The sequence below is a fragment of the Oncorhynchus keta genome, chromosome 17 (assembly GCF_023373465.1).
Source record: "Oncorhynchus keta strain PuntledgeMale-10-30-2019 chromosome 17, Oket_V2, whole genome shotgun sequence".
Classification (NCBI taxonomy): Eukaryota; Metazoa; Chordata; class Actinopteri; order Salmoniformes; family Salmonidae; genus Oncorhynchus; species Oncorhynchus keta.
Window position 1 is genome coordinate 41,823,871 of NC_068437.1, and position 15,594 is coordinate 41,839,464.

The 15,594-nt window shown below is 45.6% G+C and overlaps 1 protein-coding gene across 6 annotated transcripts in view; it reads left to right on the top strand.

The window, feature by feature from the left end:
• LOC118395862 (lysine-specific demethylase 7B-like) overlaps window positions 1-15,594 on the top strand; it is a 50,783-nt gene that overhangs the window by 22,573 nt on the left and 12,616 nt on the right. For 5 of the 6 annotated variants that reach the window (XM_035789850.2, XM_035789845.2, XM_035789846.2 and 2 more), the window contains exons 4-9: window positions 4,772-4,932; window positions 10,401-10,542; window positions 11,446-11,632; window positions 11,852-12,014; window positions 12,299-12,433; window positions 14,952-15,039. In XM_035789850.2, the coding sequence (XP_035645743.1) occupies window positions 4,772-4,932; window positions 10,401-10,542; window positions 11,446-11,632; window positions 11,852-12,014; window positions 12,299-12,433; window positions 14,952-15,039 (876 nt within the window). The remainder of the gene's footprint in view (window positions 1-4,771; window positions 4,933-10,400; window positions 10,543-11,445; window positions 11,633-11,851; window positions 12,015-12,298; window positions 12,434-14,951; window positions 15,040-15,594) is intronic. The other variant, XM_035789849.2, reaches the window with a different exon arrangement.

Here is a 15,594-nt window from a genome sequence, read left to right on the forward strand (position 1 = left end):
GTTAAACACCCCCGTCCCACCACCCTGGATTCCTTTTCCCCAGAGCCAAAGATCCAAATCCCGTTCTGCCCATGTGTTTCTTTACCTCGACTTTACGCACACATTTTTGTGGTCACGGTCCCTTCACGTTTCTCACTGTCAATCGTGATTGATAATTCTTTACGTTTTTTACCAGTGAAACGTCCATGCAGTATGCATGCCAACCATGCAATCATATTCATATGCATTTTAGATCTTCTTGTGTCTTAGTGGTGTTTGGAATTATGTACAGTGAGAGAATTTAAGGGCAGATGGTGATAACAAACTGTAGCATAGCCTACCTGTGTTTAGTTTCGAAGCACATATTTTGGCTAGTGGTGCGCACTGTTGGGTTTTGGCTACGAGAGAGAAATGTGACCATTATAACAATCATCCTAAAATCTCAAAAGGAATGAGGTGGTGTTTTTTGGTCTTCAAGTAACATACTATATGCTATTATATTCGGTTTTATTGTGTAGAATACTATCATTGTGATCTTGCAGACATTGATTCAGCTTTGATCAAACTTTATTAAGCAAGCACCATTCACCAGAGTAGCCTGTTCTCTATGAGTAGAGCAGAGACTGAATCCTGCACATGCGCAGAAGCTTCGGGACCTTTAGCTGTAGGGAAGAGGGCTCCAGAAAAGTTGGATCCTCAGCTGCATCTAATGTTGTGTTCGTAACCAAGTGGGAGGTGGGAATTTACCAGTTGGATGCATTTACGTTATTTTTAAACTCGTTGAGAAATGCCTCAAGCTGCATAAACCATGAACTGAAAGTACAACAATCATGCTTGTTTACAAATTAGTGTTCAACATATTAATAGATTGCTTTTTATAAATAATGTTTTGTTGCATTTAACTGCCGAAGATGCTATTATCGAGGTAATTTCCTTAGTAGGTGAGGTCAGAGGTCAGCATGTGGGAGCTCAGGATGATGGACAAGTTTTCCACTAGTAATTACCTGTTGGAGGGCTGTTCAAGTGGATTTTTCAGTCGTATGTGGTAAATTCCCACTTCTCACTTGGTTATGAGCGCAGCATAAACACTGCAGTGGTGCCTACTTTGACAGCTGTAATAGGTCATAAAAAACTATGACAACAGACCAACCATCAACAGAGACTACCTTCATGTATTCAGCCTGTGACCCTTGAATGTGAATACATGAAGGATGATTGGTCAACACACTCCACGAATGCATCTACTTAAAAAGAGTCAAATCAGGCTGTACCGGAGCGCAAAGTCTGTGAACAAAATGCACCTGAACAGCTTCTTCCCCCAAGCCATAAGACTGCTGACAGTGAATCAAATGGCTACCCGGACTATTTGCATTTACCCCCTTTTTATTTGCACTGACTCTCTCTTGCACCGGCTTTATGCACACTCACTGGACTTAGCCACACACTCACACATACTACACTGACACTCCAACACACACGTGTGTAAATATATACCCACACACTCTTACACACACACATGCATATTGATGGCCCCCCCCCACACACACTTTCACACTCTTCACATGCTGCTACTGTTTATTATCTATCCTGATTGCCTAGTCACTTTTACCCCTACTTACAGTGCCTTTGGAAAGTATTCAGACCTCAACTTTTTCCACATTTTGTTACGTTACAGCCTTATTTTAAAATGGATTAAATTGTTTTTTTTTTCCCTCATCAATCTACACACAAGACCACATGACAAATCAAAAATAGTTTTTTAGAAATTGTTGCTCATTTAAAATGATCACATTTACCTAAGTATTCAGATCCTTTACTCAGTATTTTGTTGAAGCACCTTTGGCAGCAATTACAACATCAAGTCTTCTTGGGTATGATGCTACAAGCTTGGCACACCTGTATTTGGGGAGTTTCTCCCATTCCTCTCTGCAGATACTCTTAAGCTCTGTCCGGTTGGATGGGGAGCGTCGCTGTACAGCTTTTTTCAGGTCTCTCCAGAGATGTTCGATCGGGTGCAAGACCGAGCTATCGCTGGGCCACTCAAGGACATTCAGAGACTTGTCCCGAAGCCACTCCTGCATTGTCTTGGCTGTGTGCTTAGGGTCGTTGTCCTGTAGGAAGGTAAACGTTCACCCCGGTCTGAGGTCTTGAGCACTCTGGAGCAGGTTTTCATCAAGGATCTCTCTGTACTTTGCTCCGTTCATCTTTCCCTCAATCCTGACTAGTCTCCCAGTCCCTGCTGCTGAAAAACATCCCCACAGCATGATGCTGCTACCACACTTCACTGTAGGGAGGGTGCCAGGTTTCCTCCAGATGTGATGCTTGGCATTCAGGCTAAAGAGTTCAATCTTGGTTTCATCAGACCAGAGAATCTTGTTGCTCATGGTCTGAGAGTCTTTAGGTGCCTTTTGGCCTACTCCAAGCATGCTGTTGTCTTTTACTGAGGAGTGGCTTCCGTATGGCCACTCTACAATAATGGCCTTATTGGTGGAGTGTTGCAGCGATGGTTGTCCTTCTAGGAAGTCTTGGTGGTTACAAACTTATTCCATTTTAAGAATGATGAAGGCCACTGTGTTCTTGGGGACCTTCAATGCTGTAGACATGTTTTGGTACCCTTCCCCAGTTCTGTGCCTCGACACAATCCTGTCTCTGAGCTCTACAGACAATTCATTCGACCTCATGGCTTGGTTTTTGCTCCGACATGTACTGTCAACTGTGGGACCTTCCATAGATGTGGACATGATTTGGAAATGCACACAATCATTTGAATTTACCACAGGTGGTCTCCAATCAAGTTGTAGAAACATCTCAAGGATGATCAATGGAAACAGGATTCATCTGACCTCAAAGGGAATACTTATGTAAATAATGTATTTCTGTTTTTAACCTGTTTTCGCTTTGTCATTATGGGGTATTGTGTGTAGATTGAGGATTTGTATTTATTTATTTATTTATTATATTTTAGAATAAGACTAACTTAACAAAATGTCGAAAAAGTCAAGGAGTCTGAATACTTTCCAAAGACACTGTAATTATCTCAAGTTACAAATGCTGGTAAACACTGAAATATATTTAACTTACATTTTTTCACAAAAATATTAGTCGTGGCCAAAAGTTTTGAGAATGCCACAAATATAAATTTTCACAAAGTGCTGCCTCAGTTTGTATGATGGCAATTTGCACGTACTCCAGAATGTTATGAAGAGTGATCAGATGAATTGCAATTAATTGCAAAGTCCCTCTTGAACTGAACTGAATTTCCACTGCATTTCAGCCCTGCCACAAAAGGACCAGCTGACATCATGTCAGTGATTCTCTCGTTAACACAGGTGTGTTGAGTTCAAATAACAGACTGGAAGCTTCAAAAGGAGGCTGGTGCTTGGAATCATTGCTCTTCCTCTGTCAACCATGGTTACCTGCAAGGAAACATGTGCCGTCATCATTGCTTTGGACAAAAAGGGCTTCACAGGCAAGGATATTGCTGTCAGTAAGATTGCACCTAAATCAACCATTTTATCAGATCATCAAGAACTTCAAGGAGAGCAGTTCAATTGTTGTGAAGAAGGCTTCAGGGCGCACAAGAAAGTCCAGCAAGCACCAGGACCGTCTCCTAAAGTTGATTCAGCTGCGGAATCGGGTTACCACCAGTACAGAGCTTGCTCAGAAATGGCAGCAGGTAAGTGTGAGTGCATCTGCACGCACAATATTCTGCAAAAGGTACAGGGATTGGACTGCTGAGGACTGGAGTAAAGTCATTTTCTCTGGTGAATTCCCTTTCAGATTGTTTGGGGCATCTGGAAAAAAGCTTGTCCTGAGAAGACAAGGTGAGCGCTACCATCAGTCCTGTGTCATGCCAACAGTAAAGCATCCTGAGACCATTCATGTGTGGGGTTGCTTCTCAGCCAAGGGAGTGGGCTCACTCACAATTTTGCCTAAGAACACAGCCATGAATAAAGAATGGTACCAACACATCCTCCGAGAGCAACTTCTCCCAACCATCCAGGAACAGTTTGGTGACGAACAATGCCTTTTCCAGTAAAAGTGATAACTAAGTGGCTCGGGGAACAAAACATCAATATTTTGGGTCCATGGTCAGGAAACTCCCCAGACCTTAATCCTATTGAGAACGTGTGGTCAATCCTCAAGAGGCGGGTGGACAAACAAAAACCCACACATTCTGACAAACTCCAAGCATTGATTTATGCAAGAATGGGCTGCCATCAGTCAGGATGTGGCCCAGAAGTTAATTTGACAGCATGCCATGGCGGATTGTAGAGGTCTTGAAAAAGAAGGGTCAACACTGCAAATATTGACTCTTTGCATCAACTTCATATAATTGTCAATAAAAGCCTTTGACACTTATGAAATGCTTGTAATTATACTTCTGTATTCCATAGTAACATCTGACAAAATTATCTAAAGACACTGAATCAGCAAACTTTGTGGAAATTAATATTTGTGTCATTCTCAAAACTTTTGGCCACGACTGTACATTGGGCCTTTACTGTATTAGCGGACCGATTATAGACATCTCCATCGCGGGCACAAAAAAACATCTGCAAAAATTGCAACACCCCCACCCCAACTACTTCCTGCAGACATGGTTATTGTTATTTTATTGTGTTAACATTTTTTTTCATGTAATAGTATTTTTCACTTTGGTTGGTTAAGGGCTCGTGTTGTAAGCATTTCACGGTAAAGGCTACACCTGTTGCATTTGGCGCATGTGACCAATAAAATGTTTTTTGATCAGATGTATTCTTATATATGACCCCTCTTTCCTTTGTTGCAGTGCGGCTGAGATCCTGGTGCAGATGCAGGGACATCAGGTAACACAGAAGTACCTGGAGAAGCAGGGCTTCAACTACCCCATCGCCGTTCCCCAACTAGGCGGACTGGGTCTCAAGCTGCCCCCCTCCAGCTTCTCTGTCAGGGATGTGGAGGAGTATGTTGGTAAGAAAACATTTTAAGAATCAATCAGTATGTGCTGTTTAGATCACTCGGTCAGTGTGCTGTTTTGGTGCCTTTGTTTGCTTTGTGTACATTAACTGTACCATATTTCAAAACTGGCCCATTTTCAAAGGAATTGGGTCAGTGTGCTAATATATTGTAGCGACCCGCACAGACAGCTGTGTGTTGTGTGTTAGGCTTGTAGGTGGTTGTTGTACTTACCAGTACCCAGTGTTCGCGGGGTCCGATATGCCAATCAACCTGCTATCTGCCAATCACGGGAATGCCTGGAATGTTCTGATGCCGGGCATCTTGGCGGAGTGGTGTGGAGGGGGGTTGGGCAGGGGGATGGAGCATTGGAAGTTAAGACCATGTTTAGCCTTTGTTCTCTCTCTTACGTCTGGCCTTCACAAGAGAAGCTCACGGTTGGTTTGTGGGGTATCTTTCATTTATTTGGTGTGGGCTACGGCCAAACAGTAGCCTGTGTAAAGTTGGGTTAATAAACCGTCAATTCGTAAACTCAAGCCTCAGTCTGGACAATTGTTCCTTTATGATCTAGTCAGGTCATTACATTGGTGTCAGAAGTAAAAACCATTGATAAAAGTTAGTCAGCTAGCTACCATAGGTGAGAACGGGGTTGAAAATGCGTCGAGGGAATCCGAAAGTGAAGGTGGAGGTAGGGGACGATTATGGCCAAGGAGGTGCGTGTGCATGGACATCGTAGGATCTGGCTGAGGAGAGCGCCAGGGCGTCGGAGCCTAGAGGCCGCTTGAGGGAGGACGTTAGAGTGATGGCAGCTGAAGCGGGCATGTATGCCCCGTCGACTGTGCTTCGCACGGATTCTTTGTGGGCGGACCGAAGGGGTGACGTCGAACGCGGCAAGACGAGGAATCTGGGGCTCAGGATGTAAACAAACATGGCGGCGCCCAGTCCCGGCTGCGTCCTTATCTGTTAAGACCCTGAAGTATTCCGGTAAGGCGGATTGGGACGCTTTTCATGCTCAGTTTGAACTGAACATTTTAGGGGGTGGTTGAATGAAGATCGGGCACTGCAGTTGGCTTTATGCCTCACGGATGATGCTCTGGACTGTTTGATATTGATTAGCCCCGAGGACCGATGTGATTATGGTGCTTTAGTGGGAGCGCTGAGGAGGCGCTATGGACAGTGTGTACAGCCCGGGCTACTGCGCTCCGAACTGAGTAATAGACGCAGGCAGCCTGGGGAGCCTCTACGGGTGCTAGCTAATGACATTGAGAGCCTCTCTCGGCGGGCATATGCTCACATGCCCCCCTCTGTGCAGAGCGAGCTAGCACGGGACCAGCTCATACAGGCGCTCTCTCCTACGGAGCTGCGCATACAGACCCAGCTGGCTCATCCTGAGTCATTTCAGATAGCCTTGAAGATGGCTTTGGAGAGGGAGCTGGTGTGTGCTGGGGCTTCAGCTGGGGCTTTGGTGGGGGTGCAGGGTGACAGACCCTCTGTGTGGGCTGATGGGCAGAGCAGCCCAGAGCTGGAAAAGCCTGCATGGGTGGCTGAAATGACAAAACTCATTCGTGCTGTGTCGCTACCGGCGGCACAAAACACACACCCTGGTCCCAGAATCTGCTGGGGTTGTGGCCAGCCAGGCCATCTGCGCCGGGATTGCCCATGTCCCCCAGAGCTCAGGGAAACGGCTCGGGGTCCGCATAGACCTGGTAGTGCGGACCCCTGGTTTTCTATCCCAACCACCATCTTCTTCAGGACGAGCCCACCGGTACAAGTGAAGCAAGGCTCCACTTCCCACAGAAGCAGACGAGGGCAAGCGGATTGAGCCTGTTGTGGTGGGGCGGACCTGTGTTGGGGACTTTTGTCACGTCACTGTGGAGGGGGTGCCCTGCTCTGCCCTGGTGGACACTGGGTCCACAGTAACCCTGGTGAGGCCAGATATTGTGCCAGGTTGGACTCAGTGTGAGCCCACAACTGTGCAGCTCCACGCAGTCACAGGTGAGCTGGCACCCATGAAAGGGAAGGGAATAATGACTGACAGTAGGGGGCAGGTCTGTGCGTCATCCTGTGTGGGTGGCGGCTGTGCAGGACCCTTGTATCCTGGGGTTGGACTTTTCTAGGAACACAGGCTGCCAGTTAGACCTAAATGGGGGCACACTGAGCTTCCAGGGAGGGCCGGCAGTCACCATGGTCCCCCCTAATGTCACATTCCCTCAGCTCATCAAACCCTTTAATCCAACAGTTGAAGCAGCAGAGACTCATGGCTGCCCCCCCTCCCCCACATCTGTGTGTGTGACTTTTCCCCAGCCCCCCTGTCACCTACGGCTGTGTGTTACATTCCCCCAGCTACCTCCATGACACAGCCCTCTGTGAGCCCGGGCCGCGCCCAAAGCCCAGCTACCCCAGACGGGAGAGGAGGACACTGTCTGCAGTGAGGGAGATATGGGGGAGGAACTGTGTTGGCCTTGACTCTGAGCAGCAGGAACGGTTGTGGCAGTTGCTGTTTGAGTTCAGAGACAGCTTTGCACTGAGTGAGGAAGAGGTGGGTCAGACTCATCTGGTGCAGCATGAGATCGATACAGGTGATGCTCGACCCATCAAGATGCGTCCCCGCCGTATCCCGCTGGCACGCCAGGAGGCGGCAGACAAGGCTGTGTTGGAGATGCAGCGGTCAGACTTCATCGAGCCCTCAGACAGTCCCTGGGTGGTGCCAGTCGTCATGGTTCCTAAGAAGGGGGCAAGCTGAGGTTCTGTGCGGACTACAGGCGTCTGATTGAGGTAACCAGGAAGGACTCATACCACGTATCGATGAGTCGCTGGACCTGGTTAGGGGGTCCTCCTGGTTCTCCTCACTAGACCTCCGCCGTGGCTACTGGCAGGTGCCCCTCTCCCCAGAGGCCAGAGCCAAAACTGCATTCTCCACTAACAGAGGACACTGGCAGTTCAAGGTCCTGTGCTTCGGCCTGTGCAACGCTCCAGCTACTTTTGAGCGTTTGATGGACAGGGTGTTGGATGGCATCCCCTGACAGCAGTCTGGTATACCTCGATGACATCCTGGCCCATGGCAGCTCCTTCCAGTCAGCCCTGGGGGCGCTACGGCGTGTGCTGGAGAGGGTGGCTACCGCAGGTCTGAAGATCCACCACGAGAAGTGCCACTTCATGAGGAGAGAGGTGTCGTCCTTAGGCCACCGAGTGGGGAAGGAGGAGATCAGCACCATGGAGGACAAGGTGGGGGCTGTCAGAGACTGGCCCACCGACCAGCGTCAGCTGAAGAGCATCCTGGGCCTGGCCTCGTACTACAGGAGGTTTGTACGGGGCTTCTCAAGTGTCGCTGCTCCCCTGAACCGCCTGCTGCCGAAGGACAAGGATTTCACTTGGACAGTGGAGTGTGAGGCATTCAACACCCTCAAACGTGCACTGATCGAGGCCCCCGTGCTCCCCCCCCTGACCAACACACATTTCATTCTCATTGAACGTCAGTCTAAGAAGCTGTATATCTGTTCTATGTGCGTTATTCTATGCTTCCCATTCTTAAGTTTTGTTTTTGCATCTTTTACTTTTGGTTTTGTACACCAGCTGAAAATACAATATTTTTGGTTAAAGAAAATATATTTCACAGCGGTTTAAATGGTACAATGATTGTCTACACTATACTTGATTGTTTTGTTTCACATAAACTGCATTTAGGTGAACTATTAAAATTTTAGCAATCAGGAAATGGCGGTGCGATTTCTGCATAGTGCATCTTTTAAGCTAAGGTTGTGGTGTTAAGGTGTCAACCTGACAGTCAAATCCAAATGTTCCAGTCAATGAATGGCCGTATTCATGTGTGGGTCTCTTTGGGGGTAGATTAGTCCCAAAAAAAATTCTGACATTGTTCATATTGACATATATATCTTTTTTTAAAGAGACTTTGAGATTCTGTTTAATGAAAAGCGCTATATACATGTATTATTATATTCACATGAATGTTTAAATGCTTCACAACAACCCAAGCATTCACTAATCAATTTAGCTCAGTGGGCACTCTGACTGCTAACCTGTAAGTTATTGTATTGAAAAATGTGTTTTGCATGCCATCTCTCCATTTTAGCGTAATGGCAAACCTGTTGTAAATCAGCTATTGCCCTTTTCGGAGCATGGTTGTTACATCACACTATCCACGCACTTCAGACCTGGAACTAAGAAAGACCCATCTATTCTCCAGGAAACCTGTGCTTCTGGTCCCTGACTGTCACTGGATGGAAAGATTGATGAAAGGGATTATAATTGCTTATATGAGGACCATAAATATTTGCCTAGGACATTTGTGGCTGGAGAGATTTATTGCCCCCACTTGTCGTTGGTCATACTACGCCCAGGCAGCGCCCTTCCCCATTTGTACACAAGTGTTCTCCTGGCTGTTCTGTATGTGAGGCTGCTCTGCCTTTAGCTGTTCCCTGACATCAGGAGGTGGCCAGTGGGTCCAAATGGGGATGGGCTTGCACAACCACCAGCTGTCCTGGTACTGCCCCATGTTAATGGCAGGTCTGTTCACCCCTCCGCCATTTTCTATTTGCCGTTTGCCAGTTGTATACAGGTGAGGTTATTTACACACATGAAAGACATTAACCAACTCTTACTAGGTCCCCTCCAAGCCTTCCCTCCTCCTGTTGCTGCCTTCATCACTGAGAGTACAGTAATTGGATCTGGAGAGATTGCTTTGGATGTTTCAATGCACCTCCTCCAGTGGGGAGACTGCAGCAGCACTGAGGTTTCCATCAGAAGTAGTAGGGGGGTTATGAAAGTGTCAGCAAGCTTAACACCTTGCAACCTTCATCAAATCAAATGTATTTATATAGCCCTTCTTACATCAGCTGATATCTTAAAGTGCTGTACAGAAACCCAGCCTAAAACCGGATAAAGTACTCCAGATATAACAGACTGACCCTAGCCCCCCGACACAAACTACTGCAGCATAAATACTGGAGGCTGAGATGGGACGGGTCAGCCGAGATACTGTGGCCCCATCCAATGATGCCCCCGGATGGGGCCAAACAGGCAGGAAATAACCCCACCCGCTTTGCCAAAGCACAGCCCCCACACCAGTAGAGGGATATCTTCAACCACCAACTTACCATCCTGAGACAAGGACAACTACGCTTGAGAACTCTAGTGGCTCTGACTGGCCCCGTGGCTGGGCTGGGGGAGAGGGCAGGGATTGGACTGGTTTGATTATGTTATACCTGGTATAATTCAAAATGTTCTTTTTTTAATTAATTGTTTTAAAGCAGAGCTTAGCATTTATCAGTCTGCTGTTCTGTGATATTCCATCATGAGTCACACCTAATAATATGGCTGTAATATAATTTAAAATCCATCTGTCACCTGTCCTTGCCTAACATTCTACATTCAAGTGTTAATGCATGTCCTTTCCTAAACTGCCCTTTAGGCTGAACTCCCTCCCACATGGCATAAATCATCTGATCTGACACATTCTCTTGCAGGTGGTGACAAAATCGTGGATGTCATTGATGTTGCCAGACAGGCAGACAGCAAAATGAAGCTTCGAGAGTTTGTCAAGTATTACTACAAACCTCATAGGCCAAAGGTGCTGAACGTGATCAGTCTGGAGTTTTCAGACACCAAGTAAGTATTGGTTACTTTTCGCAGTTAACACATGTCCTGTTGCTGCTTTGATCAATGTATAATTTGGATTGACTTTAATGTTTTCTGGCTTCACTAAATATTCACCATTATAATTATAATATTTGTAGCTAAAAGCACTTAATTGTTATAGATTACCTGCTATAATTTAGTGAATACTCCTGTGATTCAGTGAAATTGTAGGACTATAATTGGGTCTAAATGTATATTCCCCATGCTTGCAAATATAGAAGTGAGATGAGCATTGCACTCCAAACAGCAGGGATGCAAATTCTTGCTGAGTTCAGAAGTACAGCGTTGACGGCACTATTGAAGATATGCTGTCTACTACAGACAAGCAGAAGGGATCCACTGCCAACAGGCACTTTGCTTACAGCCTATTTAGAGAGACGGAAAGGTTTAGAAAAAAATAAGAGACTGAGCTTTGATCCTTCATAACTGAGCATCAATGTTCTACCAGGCTTCACAGTGGAAATGATCATTTGAACGGCTGTATTGTTTTTAGAAAATGTGTATTGTCATCTGAAAAGTTGTCCTCTGGAGGAACCCTATTAGGGCCGACTGATTTAGAACCATCAGCTCTGCCTGATTAGCAGGCAGGGGACGATGAAGCCAATCCCCCTACGATAAGACGAGGCCTCAACTGTTGGTGGGCGATCTGTAAAACAGAAAGTGAAAACGGCAAAGAGGTCGGGAGAAATGCATTATTTTAAATGAATCTCATTGGTCAATGCCTGGCTGAACAGTGATCTGAAGGTGCCGCATGACGGAACGATTTAGCCTTATTAGTGCGCAATGATGGATGTATTGAAAGATGAGTTGTGTGACAAACGACTCTGCCTTACTGGTAGAACATCACTAAACTCTCATTTTGTATTCTCTCAGGATGGCAGAGCTGGTGGTGGTGCCTGATATCGCTCAGAATATGTCCTGGGTGGAGAACTACTGGCCAGAGGACTCCTTCTTCCCCAAGCCCTTTGTTCAGAAGTACTGCCTGATGGGGGTGAAGGACAGCTACACAGACTTCCACATAGACTTCGGAGGCACATCTGTGTGGTACCATGTACTCTGGGTAAACTGTGGAATTGCTGTGCTCAGCATATTGTATATCTTCAGACCGCAGCATATCCCTTTTGAAATATGTGCTACGGTTAGGCTTCAGAGTTGTTCAAGTCTGTTTGCTTTGGCTATGTTGTCTGACAGCCCAGCATGATTAACCACAAATATTCCCCTCAGATACGCTACTGTACATTTATGTTAGTAATTCAAATGTTTAATATTTGTCCTGAAGGGAGAGAAGATTTTCTACTTGATCAAACCGACACAGGATAATCTTACACTATACGAGGTGTGGAGTTCGTCCCCCAACCAGAGCGAGGTGTTCTTCGGGGACAAGGTGGACCAGTGCTACAAGTGTGTGGTGCCGCAGGGAACCACCGTCCTCATCCCCACAGGTGAGGAGAGACTATGTTTCTGCAACTGTCTCTGTTCACACCTCAGGACAAAATGTGTTAATTTTTTATAAGGAACTTGTCTGAGTTCAAAGTGTTCAAATTTCTCTACTGTTTCAAAATGCCTCATATACAGCACTATATTTCCAAAGTTCTGCTTCAGGGCATTAAAAAACACAAGAGCCATAATGAGCTGTAGAGCTGTTTTTCTACTTGACACTGAGCGGGCCAGCTAGCCTTTGATGGTGTCTCACAGGAAGGCCTATGTGATTGTGTCTTCAACTAAGCGCCGAAGGGCCTGAGTGAACCACTTTGTCACCGTGGACACCAGAACCACATGCCATCTTCCTTCCGTCAACTGTGGTTCACAGAACTTCCTCACGTCATATGGTCCTCACCACATCATATGGCAAGTCAAATAGGTGATGCTTTATTTATATACATACATGCATACACACACACACACACACACACACACACACACACAGTGGCTTGCGAAAGTATTCACCCCCTTGGTATTTTTCTTATTTTGTTGCCTTACAACCTGGAACTAAAATGTATTTTTTTATTAGGGGGTTTCTGTCGTTTTGATTTACACAACATGCCTTCCACTTTTTTGTGAAACAAGCAAGATATAAGACCAAAAAAAAACAGATCTTGAGCGTGCATAACTATTCACCCCCCCAAAGGCAATACTTTGTACAGCCACCTTTTTACAGCAATTACAGCTGCAAGTCTCTTGGGGTATGTCTCTATAGGCTTGGCACATCTAGCCACTGGAATTTTTGCCCATGATTCAAGGCAAAACTTCTCCAGCTCCTTCAAGTTGGATGGGTTCTGCAGGTGTACAGCAATCTTTAAGTCATACCACCGATTCTCAATTAGATTGAGTTCTGGGCTTTGACTAGGCCATTCCAAGACATTTAAATGTTTCCCCTTAAACCTCTCGAGTGTTGCTTTAGCAGTATGCTTAAGTTCATTGTCCTGCTGGAAGGTGACCCTCCATCGCAGTCTCAAATCTCTGGAAGACAAACAGGTTTCCTTTAAGAATTTCCCTGTATTTAGCACCTTCCATCATTCCTTCAATTTTGACCAGTTTCCCAGTCCCTGCCGATGGAAAAACATCCCCATAGCATGATGCTGACAACACCATGCTTCACTGTGGGGATGTGTTCTTAGGGTGATGAGAGGTGTTGGGTTTGCAACAGACAGCTTTTTCCTTGATGGCCAAAAAGCTCAATTTTAGTCTCATCTGACCAGAGTTCCTTCTTCCATATTTTTGGAACAACAAAATAGGAAAAATGCTAAGGGGGATGAATACTTTTGCAAGGCACTGTGTATGATTTTGTATGTGTGTATGTATGTATGTATGTATGTGTTTTTCACTAGATGGAAACCGCATGGCTTCCCAGTTGGTGGGCTGGGGCGTGTGAAAGCTCTCTGGGCTGATGATGCTAGCAGACACTAAGATTACGAGTGGCTCCCTGCTGGGAGAGCTGCCCGGCCCTGGTCTATATTGGGTCACGCTCATGGTCCCTCTACACCAACCTGTCAAATCGCTCCCACAGGCCTCCAGTACACACACACGGGCCCTCCATATATAAACGGACACAAACAGCATTCTTTAATATGCAAACAATGTTAATCCCCATGTAAAGACATTGTTTATCAATGACACTCATAAATAAGGTAGCCATGAGGCAGCAGGTAGCCTAGCACTTAAGAGCGTTGAGCCAGTAACTGAAAGGTTGCTGTTTCGGATCCCCGAGCCGGCAATGTGGAAAATCTGTCTTTCTACCCTTGAGCAAGGCATTTAACCCCCAACAACTGCTCCCCGGGTGCTGACGATGTGGACGTCGATTAAGGCAGCCCCCCGCACCTTTCAATTTTAGAGGGGTTGGGTTAAATGCCGCGGATGCAACTGACTAGGTTTTCCCTTTCCCAATCTCGATGTGCATTTGGGTGGGCTTTCCAGGGTGTTGCAAGGTAAGGATGCTTCACAATTTTTTTCACAATTTTCCCCAGGGAACAATAATGTGTTTCTAAGTGCATAGAAATATATTTGTTGTATTAGTCTATCTCCTGACATTGTAGATGAATGTAACTGAAAGAACAGTTCAGCTAAAAATAATTTTAAGAGTGGGGGATTGTGCCAAGAGTGTGCAAAGCTGTGATCAAGGCAAAGGGTGGCTATTTGAAGAATCTCAAATATAAAATATATTTAGATTTGTATAACACATTTTTTGGTTACTAGATGATTCCATATGTGTTATTTCATAGTTTTGATGTCTTCACTATTATTCTACAATGTAGAAAATAGTAAAAATAAAGAAAAACCCTTGAAGGTGTTCTAAAACTTTTGACCGGTAATGTATGTTGTAACATAAACCATTTCAGACACTTTAATTGTCACGGGAAGCCAAAGGTCCCCTGGTAAGTAAGGTCAGTGTTGGGCTATTGAAGGCTGGTATGTAGACGACCTGCAGACGGGCAGTGGTTGAGAGAGAACCCCATCTGGTTTCAGCCATCCATATAATCTCTTGAGCGCCTACCATCCTCTCTGCTGGGGGCACAGCAGCTCCATGTTCACCCTCCATGACAGAGCATTTATTATGTTTAGGGTCCACCGGCACAGCATTGGCACACCTGTTTGGCTGCACTGCTGCCAGATGGAAGGATATATCCTCTGGTGTAATAATACAATCCTTTCCTAAACCCTTTGTGTCTTAAACATATACAGCTGTAAAACAAGAATTCCAAAATGTTCCAAAAGTAAATGTTTAAATATATTGCATGCCAAGCAGAGTTCAGAGAAACTTGAAACTGGAGAGGGTGATGGATTGATTTTCAGTTGGCAGGCTGTTTTTGCCTCGTGCTTACTAGCCTTTTGCTCCACATCGGTAGCCGTTGATTTGGTCCATCATCCTCTGTGTTCCCCAGGATGGATCCATGCTGTTCTCACCTCTCAGGATTGCATGGCGTTCGGTGGGAACTTTCTCCACAACCTCAACATAGGCATGCAGCTCAGGTGAGCACCTGAAAAACTGCCCCACCTGGCCTATGCGTATTTTATTAACTGTCCTTATTGGTATTAACCTAAGTAATAACATTATGAAATTAATGGCCAAATACACCGCTGTTATCTTATTTTTAATGGCCAGTGATGAAGTAGTGGTAGAATGTCTGTATGGTTTGACCGTGATCCCACTTGGCACAAACTAGATGAAACAATGTTTCCACTTCATTTTAACAACAACAAGAAAATGTGTTGAATCAATGTGAAAAACTGATTGGATTTCAGGAATGTGTGTGTGTACTGAACAAAAATATAAACTCAACATGCAACAATTTCAACATCCATATAAGGAAAATATGTCGATTTTAAATACAATCATTAGGCCCTAATCTATGGATTTCAAATGACTGGGCAGGGGCGCAGCTTTAGGTGGGCCTGGGAGGGCATATGCTCACCCACTTGGGAGCGAGGCCCAGCCAATCAGAATTTGTTTTTTTCCCCACCTAAAGGGCTTTATTACAGACAGATACTCCTCGGTTTCATCAGCTGTCCGGGTGGCTTGTCTCA